Source organism: Garra rufa, chromosome 14 (assembly GCF_049309525.1).
Source record: "Garra rufa chromosome 14, GarRuf1.0, whole genome shotgun sequence".
In the NCBI taxonomy this organism is placed as follows: domain Eukaryota; kingdom Metazoa; phylum Chordata; class Actinopteri; order Cypriniformes; family Cyprinidae; genus Garra; species Garra rufa.
Window position 1 is genome coordinate 2,778,751 of NC_133374.1, and position 12,628 is coordinate 2,791,378.

Below are 12,628 nucleotides of genomic sequence, written 5' to 3' on the forward strand. Positions count from 1 at the left end.
GCTTGATTAGCAAGTTATTAGCATGTTAGCATGATTAGCAAGTTATTAACATGTTAGCATGATTAGCAAGTTACTAGCATGTTGTTAGCATGATTAGCAAGTTAGTAACGTTGTTAGCATGATTAGCAAATTACCAGCATTTTACTAGCATGCTTAAAAAGTTACTAGCATGTTGTTAGCATGATTACTAATTTACCAGCATGTTACTAGCATGCTTAACTAGTTACTAGCATGTTGTTAGCATGATTAACAAGTTACTAACATGATTAGCAAGTTAATGGCATGTTGTTAGCATGATTAGCAAGTTACTAGCATGATTAGCAAGTTAATGGCATGTTGTTAGCATGATTAGCAAGTTACTAGCATGATTAGCAAGTTAATGGCATGTTGTTAGCATGATTAACAAGTTACTAGCATGATTAGCAAGTTAATGGCAAGTTGTTAAAATGATTAACAAGTTACTAGCATGTTGTTTGCAATATTAGCATGTTACTAGCATGATTAACAAGTTAATGGCATGTTGTTAGTATGATTAGCAAGTTACTAGCATGATTAGCAAGTTAACGGCATGTTGTTAGCATGATTAGCAAGTTACTAGCATGATTAGCAAGTTAATGGCAAGTTGTTAGCATGATTAGCAAGTTACTAGCATGATTCTAACATGATCAGCATGTTAATAGCATGTTGTTAGCATGCTTAGCATATTGCTAGCATGAATAGATAGAAGGGAAGTTTGATTGAGCATTTTTCAAGCCAACTTAATACAAATTGCTGGCAAATGTTCTGGAAAAATTACATTTAAAATGCAAAAAAAAGAGAAGTAATTTAAACATTGCTATGCTCATTTGTGATTATACATCAAGGTCATAAAATAATAGTACTGATTGTTTATTGTTTAAAATAATAGACTATAATCTAAATAAACAAAAGATAAGCGTCTGTGTTCTGACCGAGTGTGTTGGCGATTCCCGTTTTGACGCTGGACATTCCCACATGACTGATGCGGTTCTCGTGTTCGGCCTTCACTAACACCACGATCTTAATGTTCCACAGCGTCTGCACTGCGATCTACAGCCACAAACACACACAGATCAAACACTCGCGTGTTTCCCTCATTCACTTACTGCGGAAAGTTCAACCGCCAGATGAGAAACACAGACGAGAGACACGACAGAGAAACACATTAAAGTCTAATAAAGTCACAGTCATAACAGTCGCAGGATCATTAAACACACAAACACACATGCGGCAGCTTTTTGTTTGCTGGATTTCATCTGGAAGATTCATTTATGAGTCTCTTTCTGCTCTGAGAGCTACGTCTCTCCTCATTTACAGTATTTTCACACTTGCTTTAATAGTTTAGTCTGAGCTCACTAATAATAACTCAGTTGCGTTATTAAACCTCAGTAGCATCATCATCAACATGAATGTTAACTAAAACTATCAAAAGCATTCAAAATTATTCACAAAAATGGCAAAAGCACTTAACATTTCTGAAAAATAAAATAAAATTAAACTGGAAGCTTAGTAATGGAAGTAGTAATAAAAACTGCAACAGTACATAATTAATAACACAATAACAAAACCTAAAACTAATAATAGAGATGTCAAAAGCACAGAACAGATCGAGTAAAAATTAAAGTGAAATGTGAGAATATGAGGTGAAGAGCTGCAACGCGTCTCACGGGTTTGTAGTCGATCTCGGTGTAGTCTTTGAGGGCGCAGCGGAGCGTCTCCACCCACTCCTTATCGCACACAGAGTTCTCCTGTGTCCCGAACACATAGATGTCATGAGGGATCGTCACCGCCATCTCATCCAGAGTCTTACCCAAACCTCGAGATAAAATCCACGATCCCATCGACTTTGGAGCAGGAACACCACCTAAAGAGAGACGGAGTAAGTGAGTGAGTGTGAGTGTGTGTGTGTGTGTGTGTGTGTGTGTGTGTGTGTGTGTGTATGTGAGAGAGAGTGAGCGCAAGTGTGTATTTGTATGAGTGAGTTTGAGTATGAGGTATGAGAGTGTAGGTGAGAGTGAGTCTGTATGAGTGTGAGTGAGTTTGAGAATAATTAAGAGTGAGTGTGAGGGAGTATGAGAGTGAGTGTTTATGAGTGAGTGAATGAGTATGAGAGTGTGTAATTAAGAGTGAGTGTGTATAAGTATGAGTGAGTGGGAGTATGAAATTGTAGGTGAGTGTGTATTAGTGTATGAGAGTAATTAAGAGTGAGTGTATGAGTATAGTGAGTATGAGAGTAATTAAGAGCAAGTTTGAGAGTGTAAGTGAGAGTGTGTGTGTGTGTGTATGAGTGAGTGAATTAGTATGAGAGTAATTAAGAGTGAGTGTGTATGAGTATAGTGAGTATGAGAGTAATTAACAGTGAGTATGAGAATGTAAGTGAGAGTGTGTATGAGTGAGTGAATTAGTATGAGAGCGTGTAATTAAGAGTGAGTGTGTATGAGTATAGTGAGTATGAGAGTAATTAACAGTGAGTATGAGAGTTTAAGTGAGTGTGTGTATGAGAGTGTAGGTGAGTGTGTATGAGTGTGAGTATGAGAGTAATTAAGAGTGAGAGTGAGTGAGTATGAGAGTGTAAGTGAGTGTGTGTGTGTGTGTGTGTGTGTGTGTGTGTGTGTGTGTGTGTGTGTGTGTGTGTGTCTATGAGTGTGTGTGTATGAGTGTAAGTGAGAGTGAGCGAGTGTCTATGTGTGTCAGTGACTATAAGAGTGTGGGAGTGAGAGAGGGCAAGTGTGTATGAGTATGAAAATGTAAGTGAGAGTGGAGTGTGTATGAGAGTTTGCAAGTGAGTGAGAGTGAATATGAGGGTGTGAGTGAGTGAGCGTATGTAAGTGGGAGTGAGTGTAAGCAAGTATGTATGAGAGTGTGGGAGTGAGAGAGGGCAAGTGTATATGAGTGTGTGTGTGTATATTAGTGTGTGGGAGTGAGTGAGAGTGTGAGTATGACAATGTAATTGAGAGTGAGTGAGTGTGTATGAGTGACAGTATGAGAGTTTGTAAGTGAGTGTGAATGTGAGTGCGTTTGAGTGAGTATAAGAGTACGTAAATGAGAGTGTATGTATATGTATGAGTGAGTATGAGAGTGTAAGTGAGAGTGAGTGAGCGTGTATAAGTTTGAGTGAGTATGAGAGTGTGTAATTAAGAGTGAGCTAGTGAGTGAGTGTGTGTGTGTATGAGTATGAGAGTGTGTAATTAAGAGTGAGCTAGTGTGTGTATGAGTGTGAGAGTGTGTAATTAAGAGTGAGCTAGTGAGTGAGTGTGTGTGTATGAGTATGAGAGTGTGTAATTAAGAGTGAGCTAGTGTGTGTATGAGTGTGAGAGTGTGTAATTAAGAGTGAGCTAGTGAGTGTGTGTGTGTGTGTGTGTGTGTGTGTGTATGAGTATGAGAGTGTGTAATTAAGAGTGAGCTAGTGTGTGTATGAGTATGAGAGTGTGTAATTAAGAGTGAGCTAGTGAGTTAGTGTGTGTATGAGTGTGAGAGTGAGTATGACAGTCTAAGTCAGAGTTAGTTTTGTAGGAGTATGTGTGAGCGTGAGTATGAGAGTGTGAGAGTGAGTGTGTGAGTAAGAGTATGTAAGAAAGAGTGTAATTAAGAGCAAGTGTGTATAAGTATGAGAGAGAGAGTGTGTGTGTGTGTGTGTGTGTGTGTGTGTGTGTGTGTGTGTGTGTGTGTGTGTGTGTGAGAGGGAGTGAGTATGAGAGTGTAAGTGAGAGTGTGAGTATAAGGTTTTGTAAGTGAGTGATTGTGAATGTGAGTGTGAGTGTGTTTGAATGAGTATGAGAGTGTGTGTGTGTCTGAGTTTGAGGGAGTATGAGAGTATGAGTGTGTGTGTGTGTGTGTGTGTGTGTGTGTGTGTGTGTGTGTGTGTGTGTGTGTGTGAGAGAGAGAGAGTGAGTAAGTGTGTGTGTGAGTATAATATTGTGTAAGTAAGTGAGTGAGTGAGTGAGTGAGTGAGTGAGTGTGTGTGTGTGTGTGTGTGTGTGTGTGTGTGTGTGTGTGTGTGTGTGTGTGTGTGTGTGTGTGTGTGTGTGTATAAGTGTAAGTATGAGAGTGTAAGTCAGAGTGAGTGTGTAGGAGTGAATGAGTGTGTGTCTCTAACCCATGTTCCATGTTCCGATGAAGAGGGAGATCATGTCAGGCTCGTCCTGATTGGAATGTTTGTTTTTCATGAGCTGCAGCAGTTGGCAAAACGCTTCCCTTTTCTACAGCACAAGAAACAAGCAAATAATCAGTGGTGTGTGCAAACATACAGATTACAAACAGACTGCATTGAGTACCTGTAAAATCTGTGTTCAGAAACACCAGTGTTAATCTGCACAACTCACTTTTGCACTGGCAAAGATGAAGTCTTTCCTCTGGCTTTTGTCTTTTTCCTTCTCAAAGACGATTCCGAGTTTATTCTGAACACGCTGAGACTTAATCAGCTGCCGAACTACAAACACAAATATCCATTAAACACTATTTTATCCTACAGACTTAACACTGCTTGTAATGTAAGAATACAAGCCCCATTTATCATTATCATCATCAGACTCACTCTTGTCATGTGTGAACGTGTTCCAGTCTTCCTGCGCGTCCTTCATCTTCTTCATCACCACTAATTTTCCTCCCTCTACATCTACACTCAGCGAGTACTTCTGACTCTTTCCAATCTTCGTCAGGTCAGCCAGATACACATCCAGTTTCACCTGAGACACACAGACACTGCTCTGACTGCACTGTTTATTACTCAAAATGTGTGTGTGAGTGTATGTGTGTGTTTGTACCTCAAAGGTCTGCACAGGAATAGCTTTGTGTCTGATGGACAGCAGCGGTGAGATGTTTGCCGTAGATGAGCTCATGTCTTGAAGAGCCTTCAGAGCCTGAAACGGCATTTTCATCAGTCATCATTTGTGGACAGAATTTTAATGCACTATTACATATACTTAATGCAAAGACAAGGAAGAGTACAGTAGGTGAATAATTATCAGATGACGTCAAGAAGTGAGTTTGACATCAAACTAAGTGCATGCTTCAAAAGTGATTCTTCAGCTCTAAAATAGTATGTGTTGGAACTAATGATACATCTGACGTGTTTAGCTGTGTGTGTTTACCTTCTTCTCTATAGATGACAGCAGATCTTTAAGGATGGCCAGTTTTGTGACCAGATGCTCCAGCTCTTGATCTCCACCCTGAGACATGGACTGCAGACAGAGATGACGTAAGTCAGAGAGAGTTAGCAGACGCTTTTATCTGAAGTGACTCACATTTATTACACAAACGCAGAGTTACCCACTAATCGCATAAAACTGAATCAACAAACCCCAGAAACACACAAACACAAGATGAAATATCTATAATGTAATACTGTAAACCATTGGAATGAATGAATCAGAGCGACTTGTGTGAATCATAGACATACTGAACCACACATCAAACCCTCAGAGCTCAGGCAGACAGGAAGTGAGGTCACACCTGCTGGATCATTCTGGAAACCATGGAGGCGCTCTGCTGATCAAAGACCTTTGACAGGATCTCCAGACCGCACAAGACCTTATCCACCTCCCTACACACACACACACACACACACATATTTATTCAAATATTAATTAATGAGTGAGTCATTCATTCAACCGATTTGTTCAAATGGTTGATTCATTCAGAAACGAAGTGATTGTATAAATAAGTTGCTGAGTTATTGACTCGTATAGCTCTATTCTGTACCCATGCAGACGTTTGCAGGATGCCACCAGAGTCTTGTTGAGGTGTGGCAGGCTGTTCGCTCCCTGTTTGACAGCCTCCAGATCCAGAGCATAGCTGCCCTTCAGATACTCGTGAGAGATGGTGCTCAGGCCGTTAGACGCCGTCACGCTGCAGAGAAAAAACACTTTGAATATCAACACTAACACATAGTTATTCATAATAATACCAATGAAATCATTTATTATTCATGCATCTGACAGATGCTTATCTTTAAAGTGGCCCACATTGCATTCATTGCACATTATTTTCAGTTCATGCGTTCCCTGTGAATATCGACTTTGCATTTGATTTTTTAAAATTGATAGCAAACGTTTTGGAATATAGCTCACATTTTTTAATCATATGAAATGTGCTGACTAATAATCCAAAGTGACTTATATAATGAAATTAATGTCACGCATGCAAAAAAAAACATGCACAAAACACACTCATTTACACTGATGAGTTTGTATATGTTTGTATTTTTATTCGTTTTTTTATCTGTCTATATAGTTTTTATAAATTTTATTTACTGAATAAAACGAAAAATGTTGACTTTGGCTACTAGCTACAATAAAATATTATTTTATTGTTATTTTATTTTAGTTAATATTTATTTTATTATAAGTTTTGTGTTTTATACCTGTATTCATTTTTCATTCCTGTTCTGTTCTAAATATAAATACATGCAATAAATTAATTTAAAGTAAAGCTAAAATAAGTGTTTACTATTTTTATATATCTATCCCTGGACCACAGTGTTTTTAAATTGAAATACAACTATTTAAAAATCTTTAATCTGAGGGTGCAAAAAATCTAAATATTGACACAATCGCCTTAAAAGCTGTCCAAATGAAGTTCTTATTGCATATTACTAATCAAAAATTAATTTTGATATATTTATGATATTTACTAAATGTCTTCATGGAACATGATCTTTACTTAATATCCTAATGATTTTTTGGGCATAAAAGAAAAATTGATCATTTTGAGTCATACAGTGTATTTTTGGCTATTGCTACAAATATACCCATGCTACTTAAGACTGGTTTTGTTCTCCAGAGTCACATTAATAAATAAATGTGTTTTATATTATTTACCAGTATTTTATATTATTTCTGAATGCAATAATACCACAAGTGCTCTAAAGCTTCAAAACTACTGAAGTACTGTCAGTTCCCTCAGTCAGTTAATGTAGTAATGCAAAGGGCGGAGCTTACTTCTCAGGGGGCGTGTCTAGACTGACAGGGGCGGAGCCTGCGGGGCTGCTGGTGGAGGCGGTGCGTGGAGGCAGGGGGGGCTTCTCATCTTCACCATCTACACAAACAGAGAGAGAGAGAGAGAGAGAGAGAGAGTGTCAGCGAGCATGTGCTGTTATATGAATCATATTGTGAGTGTGTGTGTTGTGTGTATAAGTGTATGTATGTGATTGTGTGTGTGTGTACCCGAGTAATCTCTCTCCTCTGTGGTTTCCTCTCTCTCCACTGGAAACAGCAGTGTGGTCACCAGGCCTTGACTGGGCTGCAGATACAACTGAATCAACTCAGGAAGAGTCTTGAAGCGCTTGGGCTGAACGCCCTGAGACGTCTGAAAAGCACACACATAAAACACACACTGTCAGATAACCGGCAATCTGAGAACAGAGGAAACACTAAAGCAGGCCTGGATGAATATGAATATGAACCATATGCTGTAGACAGAGTAAACACATGCATACGGTTAGTAAAACTTGCCAACGTCCAACAGAACTCCATCGTAACCTGCCTAGTAGTTAAAGTTAACTAAGGTTAGTTAATATGTGATGCTGAAGCACTAAAATATGTTCTGTGATATAATAAAAACACACAAACACAGGCTGATTGGGTGACGTCACACTGTGATTCATGGGAACAGAAGCTCATTTTCTCGCTCTTGTGTCTCTAATCATGATCAGGGTTCAAACACATTCAACAGGGCTGGAAAAGCTGATCCAAGCCCTTGAGGAGCTTTACAATGAGCATTTACAGTTGATGTTATTTTTTTTTTAAACTCTCTAGGATGACATTTTCTTCCACGTTTATTAGAAAAAGCAAGCCTTTTTTTGCAAATTACAGGTAATTAACCAGAGAAACATTATGTTTTGTAACATTTATAACTGTTAAAACTCCTTAAAACGCTTCATGCTTGTTTAGAATCATCATGTGCTCACCAGGTTTTGTGAAGTTTCCAGATTTTCTTTAGGCTTTATAGGATTTTGGGTAAATTTGGACAGGCTTCTTTTCTAAACGATCCCGCTATAGCTTCCCGAATGGTAAATCCCCCAATTTTTTTTTTGATAATTATTGACCTAGAGAGTCTAGAGAATTGTACTGCAGTGTTTTTTTTCCAGATTAGGCAAAAACCTAGGACTAGTTTGCAAAAGTAGGTTTTTTACGTCTTCTTAATCATTAAACAAATTATTTGTTTGACAGCAGTGGTTCTAGAGGCAAAGTTGTCCAGAATAAGGAGTTCTATTATATGAATATAATATGAACACGTATGCGAACCCACCCCCTAGTGGCCGATTTCTTTTAAATTTCTCTCAGACCTTTGGGGCCGTGAGTCAAACAGGCCCACCAAGTTTCGTTCCAACCAGCCTCCGTTAACTAGTATAATAGGTGCTCAAACTTAATCGGACAATGGCAGCCAGCCATGTTTTTTTGAGATACGCAAATATCCTTATAGACACTTCTGGCACTTTGGACCACGACCCTGTACAGCGATTTTCATGCTAAAAGGACAAATGGTTGTGTAAGTATAGCTATTTTTATGTTTTTTTCCCTCTTGTAGTGCCACAAAGTGGCCAAGCTCCACATTTTTTGTCGGGCGACCTCAAATTGAGCTCTTACATATGTGTTCTGAGTTTGGTGGAGATATCTCATTCTGTCCAGGAGTTATAGGCATTTTACTAAAAGTGGCCCTGCTCCTTTTGAAGGTTTTGGTGTTTTGATATTCGCTCTCCAGAGAATCTTTTTCTGCACTGGTTTGGTTCCAATTGGGCAAAAAAACCTAGGACTAGTTCGCATAAGTAGGTTTTTTACATCTTCGCAATCAATTAACAAACAATTTATTTGACTGACAGCAGTGGTTCTAGAGGCAAAGTTGTCCAGAATGAGGAGTTCTGTCCCACGATATGAATATTGTTTTTATGTGCAAAAAAACGTGCATTGTACAATCGTTTACATCCTTGAAAAATGCGATATGGCCCCCCCCAGTGGCTGATTTATTTCAAATTTCTTTCAGACCTTTGGGGCAGTGAGTTAAACAGGTCCACCAAGTTTCATTCCAATCGACCTCCGTTAACCATGTCTAATAGGTGCTTAAACTTCATCAGCCAATGGCGGCCATTTTTTATTGAGATACACAAATATCCTTGTAGACACTTGTGGCACTTTGGACCAAGATCATGCACAGCGGATTTTCATGTTGCTAGAACAAATGGTTGCCTAAGTATAGCCAGTTTTATGATTTTTTTCCCTCTTATAGCACCACAAAGTGGCCAAGCTCCGTGATTTTTGTCCTCCAACCTCAGATTGAGTTCTTACATAAGTGTTCTAAGTTTGGTGAAGATATCTCATTCCGTTCAGGAGTTATAGGCATTTAACCTAAAGTGTCCCCACCCCTTTCGAAGGTTTTGGCATCCCTTTGCGACGGTGAGTCGAAAGTTCAACTTCGTATTGATAACTACTAATATATTCACTCTCCAGAGAATCCTAGGACTAGTTCACAAAAGTAAATTTTACAAAAAAATCCAAAATACCCAGAAATTTCGCCTGACGACTGACGGTTTAGGAGTTATGAGCGTTTTCGTATTTTGATGGCTGTAGCGCCCCCGTCAGGCCAATTGGGACGAGCTTTGGTCACATTGTTGGTGGAGTGAGTACTACCATCCCTCCAAGTTTCAAGTCTCTACGACTTACGGTTTGGTCTGCACCATCAGTTTTACGTGGAAACCGCTGATCTGTGACCATTCTAACAATTACAACAGGGGTTCAAGAGTGTAGCTTTGTCACACTGATTTTGATTCTGATTAATGTAGTCAAACACTTAGTTCGATATAAAAATTAAGAATATATTTTCGAATTTAAAACTAAGAGGTGACAGGTTCACATCTGTGATGTTGTTATTCAACAGACTAAAAAGCTGATTAATTCATTTTCTGAAATGCTTCTGTGAAATGAAAAAGAAGAACAACCGCTCACTTGAGCTCAGATGACTCGTGAGTCTCGTGTGTGTGTGTGTGTGTGTGTGTGTGTGTGTGTGTGTGTGTGTGTGTGTGTGTGTGTTTTAAAAGGTCACTATAATAAAAGAGAGAAACCACCATAAACACTCATATGCGCTGAGCCACAGACTGGAGTTAAATATGATGCAACTGGCTCAATCTTGGAGTTTCCTCAACTTCAGAAGTTGCCGACTCATTTTGAAATGTAAAGTGGTTGTTCAAACTGCTGTTTTAAGTTCACTGAACCTTTCTCAGTGAGTAACCATACATATATATACATACATACACTTCTGCACTTCTGCTCAAAAGTTTGGGTTAAGTACGATTTTTAATGCTTTTTAAAGGAGACTTTTCTGCTCATCAGGGCTGTTTTTATTTGATTAAAAACAGAAGAAAACTGTGATATTGTAAAATGTTAGTGCAATTTAAAATAGTGGTTTTCTATTTTAATATACTTTAAAATATAATTTCTTCCTGTGATGCAAAGCTGAATTTTCAGCATCATTACTGCACATGATCCTTCAGAAATCATTCTAATATGCTTATTTATTATCAGTGATGGAAACAGTTGTGCTGCTTAATATTTTTTCAGGATTCTTTGATAAATAAAACGTTAAAAAGAACCGCATTTGTTTAAAATAGAAAACTTTTGTAACAATAAACACTTTGTTCAAAGTTTGGGGTCAGCAAATTGTTTCGTTCTTTCTCTCTTTGAAAGAAATTAATAGTTTTATTCTGCAAGGATGTGTTAAATAGATAACAAAGTGACAGTAAAGACTTGTATTGTTAGAAAAGATTTTTATTTTAAATAAATGCTGTTCTCTTTTTTTTTTTTACTTTTTATTTAAAGAATCCTGAAAAAAGTATTACAGGTTCCAAAAAAATATTAAGCAGCACAACTGTTTCCAACACTGATAATTCTAATAATAAATCAGCATCTTAAAATGATTTCTGAAGGGTCATGTGACATGATCATAAAGTAATGGCTGATGAAAATTCAGCTTTGCATCACAGGAATAAATTGTATTTTAAAGTATGTTTAAAGTTATTTTGAATTGCAATAAAATTTCATAATATTACTTTTTTCTGTATTTTTGACCAAATAAATGGAACTTTAAAAAAAAAAAACATGAAAAATATTAATCCCAAAATTTGAGAGGTCATTTTTTTTAAATTGAGATTTATACATCACCTGAATAAAGCTGAATAAAGAAGCTTTCCACTGATGTATGGTTTGTCAGGATTGGACTAATGCATATTTGGCTGAGATACAGCTATTTGAAAATCTGAGGGTGCAAAATCTAAATGCAAATCTAAATATTAAGAAAATCGCCTTTAAAGTTGTGCAAATGAAATTCTTAGCAATGCATATTACCAATCAAAAATTAGGTTTTGATATATTTACAGTAGGAAATTTACTAAACATATTCATAGAACACAATCTTTACTTTATATCCTAATGATTTTTGTCATAAAAGAACATTCATGCAAATATACACGTGATACATAATAAAAATAGCACTAAAGCTACTTGAGGAACTTTAGGACAAAACCAATCTTAAGTATTACTTTTATCACTGCTATGGTTATTATTACATGTTATTAATCTAAATGACTAAGAGCAACTTTAAACTACAAACACTGGATGCTTAAACCTCACTGAGATCTCCAGAACATAAAAGCAGGTCAGAATTGCTCCAATCGTTACAAAATGTAAACAACATAATCATAGAGCTCTGCTAAATGCAACTATAAGACGTTAAGATATGGAGAAACTCTACATAATAACTGTAAAGCTGCATTGAGTCAGTGTGTATTTGTGAATAAATCTGACTACAAGAGAATCACGAGTCCAGACGCTCGCACACATCAGCACAAAGACAAGCGCTTCCCGTTTCTACCAACAGCAGCAGGGTCTCGGTGTCTGAACAAGGGTTTTTATAGACGCACTGACAGATGAGATCAACACACAGATACAGAATACACACACACAGAAAACAGCAAGAGGAAACACAGCAAACTCAAAGTGAGTGAGTTTGACCACAGACAGAAAAAGCTTGTCGACTCCTCCCGGGATAATTTCAGTTTGAGATGATGAAAGCATGAAGATCTGATCTCACACACAAACACACACATGTGAGTCTGTATAAGTGAAGATTTGTCATGGATGCTTTTGATTTCATGTTAAGATAATATTTGCTATTCCCTAAAGTAAGAGGACCAAACTGACTGAGTTCAAAAGTTGGTAATGCATACTATATTCACGCATCAGATGAACCAAAATATGCATTCGACACAAATAAGTTGCATGTTAAAGTCATACTTCAGCAAAAATGAATGAAAATGTGCTCAACCTCAGACTATCCAAGATTAGGATGAGTTTGTTTCTTTATCATATTTGTATAAATGTGTCATTCCATCACTGTCTCACCAATGGATGTGAATGGGTGCCGTCAGAATGAGAGTCCAAACAGCTGATAAAAACATCACAATAATCCACACCACTCCAGTCCATCAGTTAACATCGTGAGAAAATTTAAGATGTTTTAACTAAAATACATTGAGTCCGTAACCCATAATAACAAACGCTTCCTCCAGTGAAAAAGTGGTCTGGTCTGAATCAAAAGAGAAACCAAGCACTGCTTACAAGCC

General features: G+C 37.6%; 1 protein-coding gene across 1 annotated transcript in view; it reads right to left on the reverse strand.

The window, feature by feature from the left end:
* Positions 1-12,628, reverse strand: part of inppl1a (inositol polyphosphate phosphatase-like 1a) — a 43,295-nt gene that overhangs the window by 21,424 nt on the left and 9,243 nt on the right. Inside the window, exons 2-12 of the mRNA XM_073818270.1 lie at positions 7,182-7,323; positions 6,957-7,053; positions 5,719-5,865; positions 5,470-5,560; positions 5,109-5,198; positions 4,782-4,877; positions 4,553-4,703; positions 4,341-4,447; positions 4,115-4,217; positions 1,686-1,882; positions 951-1,068 (exon numbers count right to left, since the gene is read on the reverse strand). Of these exons, the coding sequence (XP_073674371.1) occupies positions 951-1,068; positions 1,686-1,882; positions 4,115-4,217; positions 4,341-4,447; positions 4,553-4,703; positions 4,782-4,877; positions 5,109-5,198; positions 5,470-5,560; positions 5,719-5,865; positions 6,957-7,053; positions 7,182-7,323 (1,339 nt within the window). The remainder of the gene's footprint in view (positions 1-950; positions 1,069-1,685; positions 1,883-4,114; positions 4,218-4,340; positions 4,448-4,552; positions 4,704-4,781; positions 4,878-5,108; positions 5,199-5,469; positions 5,561-5,718; positions 5,866-6,956; positions 7,054-7,181; positions 7,324-12,628) is intronic.